Here is a 9262-nt window from a genome sequence, read left to right on the forward strand (position 1 = left end):
GAAATAAAGACACAGTCCATCAATTTCTGGTGTTTGAAGTTCAGAGAAATCTTAAATTGGTCAGACAAGAGGACAAATGAAACATTAGAAATTTGATTGAAATTTTTTGTCATTTTAGTTATAATATTCTGGGTAAGCAAAATAATCTTAGTAGAAGCCTAGTGCTTCTATGTCTCAGTTGGAGAAAACATAATTATGTTATAAAGATATTGTGTAGTAAATGTAGATGTGGCTTCAAAATAATGTATGTATAATTTATATTTTCTTTCAGTGATAACCTTAGGCTAGATATGGAATGCTCTTTAAATGGGGATAGTCATACATTATTAAGTAAAGCTGCAAACTAAATAAGTTGATATTTCTAAATTCTCCTGAGAATGGAAGTGAGAAATTCTCATAGGATTATAGGTAGTTATGTATTTCAAATTCTCAAGTGTTTTCCAATCGCTTTTTCAAGGAGTTAGGATGAGAATGAGTCTTCTTAGGGGTTTACTTGGAAGCTGCTCTTAGGAACAGAGAACCTGTCTAGGTGAGTTGTTGCATATGAAATTCTATGGGACCAAGTCAAGATCAAGACTTAAAGTAGATAGACCTGAGTTTGTGTTGCTGAGATATGTTCTTCCTGGTTTACGTTCTCTATATTACATTTCCCTATCAACATAATAGGAAAAGTCATACAGCCTTTTGTGTATAACTCCATGAGATGGGATTCATGAAAATGCCACAATAATTGGATGAAGATGTAGGATCTGAAGAAACTCAAACTAAGGATACCTTTCTGCCCAAAGGGACATGGCAATATTGTTGAAATACAGAAAAGAATTGCAGTCTTATTATTCCAAAAGTCTAAATCTCTTTTTATAGCAATATTTGTGTTTTTTATGAGGAAGCCCAGGTGACATCTTCTAGATTGTGCAGTTAGCATACAATTTCTTAATTTTAGTCTCCATTTTATCTTCAGTATAATTATCAGGAAGCATTAAAAGAAAATGGTGACAATGAGGGGCTGAAAATTTATAGAGTAGAGAAATTGTTGCTGAGTGAAGAAGAAAACTAAGTTCAAAGGGAAAAATATCAGAGAGAAACAACCTTTGTAAGTATATGCATTGCTTTGTTCCAGAAAATCCCATGTGGCATTCATGCTTATTTTTTACAAAAATACTACATTTTAACTATGTACTGAAAAAAGAATAACTAGTAAATCTTCTGCAAGTATGTTAAACATTTTGTCAATGGTCATGTTGTTAAAGAAGACAACATAAAAGGATACATGTTTATGAATAAAAGAGGCAAAGAAATTATAAGCAGGAGCTCTAGTCTTTTATGGAGCTTTCTGAGTTTCTGAGTATAGATGTGGTTTCAGACAACACATGCATGAGGTCATGTTTTCAGTTTTCACAGTAAGTAGTTACAGTGCAACTCTTCTAAAAATTTCATCACAGGATAAATAGATTATATGAGAACTGTCAGCTTTATACCTTCTTTGTGCTAATGAACTTGTTTCCCTGTCATTCTCGAAGTGGCCCATTTGGTCAATTATCTTGATTTTACAGAAAATGTTCAGGTTTTTAGGTTAAACATATTTTATGAAATATGTTTGTTCTTCATTTCAACATAAGGTTATGCTTGAAGACTGCTAAGTAATATTGAACAGGCTCACCACATTATCCGTTTTATCTCATCCACAAGAATACAAACAACATTAAGAATCAATCAACATAAATAAATCTTGTACTTAGTAAATTCAAATGAAAATGTAGGCTATGCTGGAGGAGGTTTTAACCCTAGTTTATCTCAGTAACAATAGTCTTCTCTGTTAGTACAAAGTTAAAACTTCATAATACCTTTTCTAGTATAAAGTTCATGTGAATAGAAACATTTTTCTTGCTACTACCCTGGTTTAAAACACCATGTTCTTTAAATTGGATAGTAAAGATAATACCTCAACTAGTTAGCTTCTTGTGTTATCCATATCCTGTTCTTTGTACAGAATAGTTCAAATGACAAGTAAGTCAGATTGTATTATTTTGTATTGTATTAAATTTGGCAATGGCTAATTTGTCATATATAATAAAATCGTGCCCTATGCAATGATCTAAAGGCTTACAAGATCTCGAACCAACTTACCAACCAAAGTATACCACCTAAGTGTACTTTGACCAGGTCTATCCCCCAGGTCATTGACTTTAACTCTATTCATTCCATAGGTTATTGACTTTAGCTACTCATTCCACAGGGATTTTCCATGATATTTCTATCTGAAGACTCATTTTAGATATCATCTTAACTGTCTCTTCACTGTTGCTAATACTAGTTATGAATTCCATATTAATGAAGTTTTGAGCACTATTCTGAATATGATTATTTATTAAGAATCATTTGGCTACTCTTGCCATATTATATTCAGGAAAACTGCTATAAACATATATTTTATATAATGCTATTTCTTAAATTTTCTATCTCCAGTCTCTATGGAGAAGGGAAATAGCTTGATTTTATTTTCTACTACTGTATATTCATTTGCTAGAGATAATTAATAAATATATATAAATGACCCCAAAATTAACTGTTAAACAAATATTAAGATTGTATTACACCTAAATAAGTCTTAGTATGTGCATGTGCACACATACAAACACACACACACATGCACACACACAATCAAGATTACAAACAATCTATAACATGATATAATTTCTTTAAGAAATTCATTTTGTAGGCCAGGAGGTGGTGGTGTATTCCTTTAGTCCCAGCACTTGGGATGCAGAGGCACGCAGATTTCTGAGTTCAAGGCCAGCCTGGTCTACACAGTGAGTTCCAGAACAGCTGGAGCTACACAGAGAAACCCTGTCTCAAAAAACCAAAAAAAAAAAATCATTTTGCATTGATAAGTATGAATATGCTAGCCAAGACTAAATAGGAATTAAACTTAGAAATTAAAAAACAGTTCTTTAATGAAGTATTTTATTGGAATTTGGCTTCAAATAAAAATCCTCATAAGATGGTTAATTCTAATTTCTTTTTATGAAATATATGGTATAAAGCATTTCCCTTCGGTATAGCATAAAACAAAATAACTTATATGGTTAAAATGTTTTGTTCTTAACTGAAACCATATCTTTTTCTAGGCTAGTAATATCTTTTTCTAGGCTAAACCAGCACTCCTGAGATGCCTACCAGCATACAACTGAGAGAAAAGAGAATGAACGTGACTGAATTCATACTCATGGGACTAACACAGAATCCCCAGCTTCAGAGAATTCTATTTTTTGTGTTATTCGTCACCTACATCATTACTGTCACAGGAAACCTGCTCATTGTGGGGACTGTCTTCTGTAGCCAGTCTTTGAACTCCCCAATGTACTTTTTCTTGGCTTTTTTATCTCTGATAGATGCATGTTATTCCTCTTGCACAATCCCTAAGATGCTGGCAGATTTGCTATCAGAAACAAAAACCATCTCATTCAGTGGCTGCATATTGCAACTTTTTGTTGAACATTTCTTAGGAGCTTCAGAGATTGTCCTTCTTGTGGTCATGGCCTATGACCGCTATGTGGCCATCTGTAGACCTCTGCACTATGCCTCCAGGATGAACCACCAAACGTGCTGTCTTCTAGTGGGAATATGTTGGATAGTGGGTTTTCTACATTCTTTTGGTCAGATACTTGTTACTCTCTGGATCCCCTTCTGTGGCCCCAATATCTTGGATCACTTCTTTTGTGACATCTTCCCCTTGCTACAACTTGCCTGCACTGACACTTTTCTTCTTGGTCTCCTGGTTGCTGCCAATGGTGGTGTAATCCCCGTGATCACCTTCACGATGCTGTTGATGTCCTATGTGGTCATTCTCTACTCCTTGAGGACAAATAGCCCTGCAGGGAGGAAAAAGGCCCTCTCTACCTGTGGCTCCCATATCACAGTTGTTGTATTGTTTTTTGTGCCATGTATTTTTATGTATATGCGACCAGTGGCAACCTTTCCCATGGATAAAGCAATATCAGTGTTTTATATTATCATCACACCCTTGTTAAATCCTGTTATCTACACAGTAAGGAACGCAGAGGTAAAAAATGCCATTAGAATGCTCTTAAAAAGAATGCATTTTTGAATAACAAATGATATATCATGAATATTTTGTCTTCTCATCTTCTTTATGACTGTATTTTTATCACAATATTACCTGTTGCAGGATATTTGATAACACTATAAAACAAAACAAAACAAAACCTAGTTTCTATTTATGGTGAGGTGGAGTCATTAGCATAAAACTTTAACCCCTCTTACTTGAATACAGACATACCCTTAGTACACACACTTAATCCCAAATAGTGAAGTTAAAATTAATTTGTAGAAGAAAGCACCCATGTTTGAAAGTGATGTCCAATTGAGTGGCAGAAAAAAATGATGAATCAGAGTCAGATTTGACAAAAAAGGTTATGACTAACTACTAAGAAGACAGGGAAAAGAAGGCTACTTAATAGAAAATAGCACAGAGAGAAAAAGAAAGGAGAGGAGGCAGTTTTACTGAGACACTCATAGACAGACAGGTTACAGAGAACAAGCTAGATGAAGGTGAAGAAAAAACATACCAGAGAATGAAAAGGAGTCATAAGATTAGAGCATATTGCCAAGGTTAGTACAAGATCAAGAGGAACAATTAAGTCAGAGGCCAAGAAAGAAACCAAATTTAAAAGGTAGTATGGAGAGGAGAGGTTTTTTTATTAGATAATGTCTTTATTTACATGTCATATGATTTCTCCTTTCCCAGTTTCCCCTCAAAGGAAAAACAAAAACAAAAAAACATCAAGAACAAACCCCTGTTGCCTCCTCCCTCCCCCTGCATGCTACCCCACACTCTCTCACTTATTGGTCCTAGCAGCCTTAATTATAATAGCCGGAAACTGGAAACAACCCAGATGTCTCTCAACAGAGGAATGGATACAGAAATTATGGTACATCTACACAATAGAGTACTACTCAGTTATTAAAAACAATGAATTTATGAAATTCTTAGGGAAATGGATGGATCTGGAGAATATCATCCTGAGTGAGGTAACCCAATCACAAAGGAACACACATGGTATGCACTCTCTGATAAGTGGTTATTAGCCCAGAAGTTTGGAGAGGAGTTTTGAGACAGAAGAGCTGAGCTGACAGGTAGCCAGACTTCAGAAAGAACTAGGAAAGGATGAACTATCAACAGCAAGTCTCAAGGCTAAAAACATTACACCTGGATTAGATCTTACAGAGACTAGAATCTTCCAGGGCTAGGGCCAGGTTAGCAGACTGAGGCAATAAGCTTTGGCAACAATTTTATCAGGTGAATAAAAGTTACTTATACAAGATCCCTTAATACACGAGTGATAAATTTCAAGTCCTTCAGATGATGACAGTATAGTTTTATACATGCTTATTTCTAGATACATTTATACATTTATGAGTTTACGAATTTATAAATTAACCACACTAAGAAATTAACAAATAATAATAATACAATTAAAACAAAACTTTATACTATAATTTTGTGCTTCGGAGAAGCATGTCTCCATGGGAGACAAGGAGGTAATTATGCTCAAAGAAACTTAAGAACTGATGTTAGTTCAAAATTGACCTCTAAGTAGTTTATTTTAGTCCTGTCTAAGCACAAAATAACTTGGTGAAAATTTATTCTGCTAATAATTAACTCAGGTCCACATTTGCAATAAAGTAAATATAGATCTCTTTGTGAAATAAAGTAACCTAAATACAGATCAGACATGATTACCTCAAAACTCTTTGTAAAATCCATAAAGATAAGATCTGTAGATTGACTAAGAAAATCAAGTATACAATAAGGGTCGGGAGAAGGGTTCAGTGTTGGAATAATATGTAGCCTTACAGTTAGAGAAAAAGTCATCATTCTAGTAAATACATGTGTTCTTGGCCTTCCTGGCAGATAATGGATATATTATTTTTCCCTTGAATGAACAACCCTTCATGATTAACATTCTGGGTTCTCCTAGTGTCCATCTTTAAGCACAAATACCTAAATCCTTCCTACAAGTTTATTTTACAATACAAAATAATGGCATGTTACTTAAAATTAATGAATTTTTTATTTTTAGAATTTTATATTTCTTTTTCACATCATATTTGACCTTGCAACCAAGAACAAATGCATATTATTATATATAAAGTTCTTCCTTAGACCTCTTATCTGACTCTTACATCTCACCTAAGGGGAAGAACCCAATATGACTATTGCATTTTCATCAATGAGTGAAAATGAGTTCAGAAAAGTAAAATATGTAGCCAAAATTAAAATGGATTGGTGACCAGACTTCACATTTCTATATTTATTTTTTATTTCTTTTTATAATTATATTCTTTTTCAAGTGAAATCTTTTATTCATTTATTTTATGTGTATGAGTACACTGTAGCTGTACAGATAGCCATGAGCCATTATGTGGCACTGGGAATTGAACTCAGAATGGCCCCGCTTGCTCCGGCATAATACACTGTAGCTGTCTTCAGATGCACCAGAAGAGAGCGTCAGATCTCATTAAGCATGGTTGTGAACCACCATGTGGTTGCTGAAATTCTAAGGACCTGCAGAAGAGCAGTCAATGTTCTCATTGCTGAGCCATCTCGCCAGGCCCACATTTCTATATTTAAATGTAGTGCTCTTTCAAACATTTCAAGAACTTTAAATATCAGAGCTTTGGGTTAAAACATCATGTGTATCTTTTAGAAAGGTTTTATTTTATTATTTCAGAGTTCTATGATTTCTCTGCATGAATAAGCACTTGGTATCTGAACAACTCTTTGGTATCTAAAACATAAAAGAATTCAATTTAAAAGAAAAAAGATACTTATAAGTATTTTTGGAACATATTTGATATTTTCATTTAAAATATACAGTTTCTTATTCTTTTGAGCTAAAGTTATTAGTGATTATAAAATTATGTTTAAAGATGAGAAGTTTATAAAAATGAAATTAATCATAATGGATAACTGATCATTACTCTCCAAAAATTTTGTTGTTTATTATTGCTTTTATAATCACATATGTGCTACATGATAGGATGGATAATATTGAGAGTTGAAGACTGTAGTCCATGGTTTATGCTGTGGACTTGTCACATGACTTAAGTACCCAAAGGATTTGATCAACTTTCCTTAGCTTTTCAATCTTTATTTAATACATATAAATAATAGTAATTATGTCACATAGTATCTTGAGCTTTTTTTCTAGTTTTTTTGTTTTGTTTTGGTTTAGTGTTAGCATTGTTTAGACATGGACTAATGTGTTCTAGACAGTCCTGGTCTGAAGCATGTAGTTCTCCTATCCCAGACTTACCAAAGTTTGGATTATAGGCATATACTAGCATTCCCAGTTATCTATTCTAGAGTTGGTAGGAATTAAAAGAAAAATACAAACAATCAGAAACTACATTTTTAGTAGTTGTGAACACACTAATTTTGATTACTTATGAGAGCTCTCTTTTCTTTTTCTTTTTTTTTTTCTGTTTTCTTTTTTTCTTTTCCTTGCAGGACTGAATATTCTGTAGTTAGAAACTGGCCTGGGTGGGATAAGAACTATGTTGACTCACTCTAACCAAGATTTTTAACTGCAGAAAGCATTTTATGATGAATATTCCAGTAATGAATTGGGATCTACTGCAGTAGGAGGGAGCCACAGGGAAAGAGGAGCTTGGAGATGCATACACAGAATGCCAGGCCAAGCTGAATGTGATAGGTATTCCCAACAGAGACAAAAGGAATCTTACTCTGTTCCCCAAGTTTAAGAAAGAAGACAGCTTTCTTAGCACTTCTTGCATAAGACTCCTGTTTTAAATTATTCTAGATCTGTGATTGCTTACAAGGATTTTTTCCTGTAACAGTAAGAGCGAATGGAGATTAGTGTAGAGACATGTGCTGTAAGCTAAGAATCCTGGCAAGGGATCCCCTTTGAGCTCACACATGCACAGGTTTATTGCAACCATCTTTAGACCTAGAGAAAGAACAATGTGATGTTATAACATAGAGAGCTAGGCAGTTAAATAACAAAAAGAATCACCTTGATTTCCATGTTTTCTCTACTTTATGAAGGCTATTCATTAATACCTGAAGTTTGGTCCTGGAGACAGGAAGGTTTGTAATTGGATTATATTGATTAGTTAAGTATAGACTATTAAACCAATGGTCTATACTATATGGTTATATAATATATTTAAGGCAAATAGGATGTATACTCTTTTCTTTTTCTTTTCTTTAAATTATTTTCATTAGATATTTTTCCTTATTTAGATTTCAAATGATAACCCATTTCCCAGTATCCCTTCTGGAAAAAAAAAACCTATTCTCTCCCCCTTCCCTCAGCTCACCAACCCACCCACTTCCTGGCCCTGGTATTCCCCTACACTGGGGCATAGAACCTTCACAGGACAAAGGGCCTCTCCTCCCATTGATGACTGACTTGGCCATCCTCTGCTACATATACAGCTGGGGCCATGAATCCCACCATGTGTACTCTTTGGTTGGTGGTTTAGTCCCTGGGAACTCTGAGGGTACTAGTTAGTTCATATTGTTGTCCGTCTCAAGAGGCTGTAAACCCTTCAGCTCCTTAGGTCCTTTCTCTAACGCCTTCATTGGGGACCCTATGTTCAAGTCCAATGGATGTCTGTGAGCCTCTATTTCTGTATTAGTCAGGCACTGTCAGAGCCTCTCAGAAGACAGCTATATCAGGCTTCTGTCATCCAGCACTTACTAGCATCCACAATAGTGTCTGGGTTTGGTGATTGAATATGGGAAGGATTCCCAGGTGGGGCAGTCTCTGGATTGTCCTTCCTTCAGTCTCTGCTCCATAGTTAGTTTCTGCAACTCCTTAGATGGGTATTTTGTTCCCCTTTCTAAGAAGGATCGAAGTATACAAACTTTGGTCTTCCTTTTTCTTGAGTTTCTTGTGGTTTGTGGATTGTACCTTAGGTATACAAAGCTTCTGGGATAATAACCACTTATCAGTGAGTGCATACTATGTGTGTTCTTTTGTGATTATGTTACCTCATCAGGATGATATGCTCCAGATACATTCAAATCCCTAAGAATTTCATAAATTCATTGTTTCTAATAGCTGAGTATTACTCCATTGTATAAATGTACCACATTTTCTGTATCCATTCCTCTGTTGAAGGATATCTGGGTTGTTTCCAGCTTCTGATTACTATAAATAAGGCTGCTCTGAACATAACAGAGCAGGTGTCCTTATTACATGTTAGAGCA

General features: G+C 34.8%; 1 protein-coding gene across 2 annotated transcripts; it reads left to right on the top strand.

The window, feature by feature from the left end:
• Positions 1-2049: 2049 nt before the first annotated feature.
• LOC116092175 (olfactory receptor 140-like) lies at positions 2050-4111 on the top strand. Of its 2 annotated transcripts, XM_031373523.1 has the most exons (2): positions 2050-2060; positions 3202-4108. In XM_031373523.1, exons 1-2 carry the CDS (start codon positions 2050-2052, stop codon positions 4106-4108), a joined length of 918 nt encoding a protein of 305 aa, XP_031229383.1. The 2 variants fall into 2 exon arrangements, with proteins under 2 accessions (XP_031229383.1, XP_031229381.1); XM_031373521.1 differs by lacking the exon at positions 2050-2060 and having other exon boundaries at positions 3156-4111.
• Positions 4112-9262: the final 5151 nt, after the last annotated feature.

The sequence above is a fragment of the Mastomys coucha genome, unplaced genomic scaffold, assembly GCF_008632895.1.
Source record: "Mastomys coucha isolate ucsf_1 unplaced genomic scaffold, UCSF_Mcou_1 pScaffold15, whole genome shotgun sequence".
NCBI lineage: Eukaryota > Metazoa > Chordata > Mammalia > Rodentia > Muridae > Mastomys > Mastomys coucha.

What these genes read in the sequence shown, in the direction of transcription:
- LOC116092175 (XM_031373521.1), top strand. Translation starts at nt 3,170, where the DNA reads ATGCCTACCAGCATACAACTGAGAGAAAAGAGAATGAACGTGACTGAA.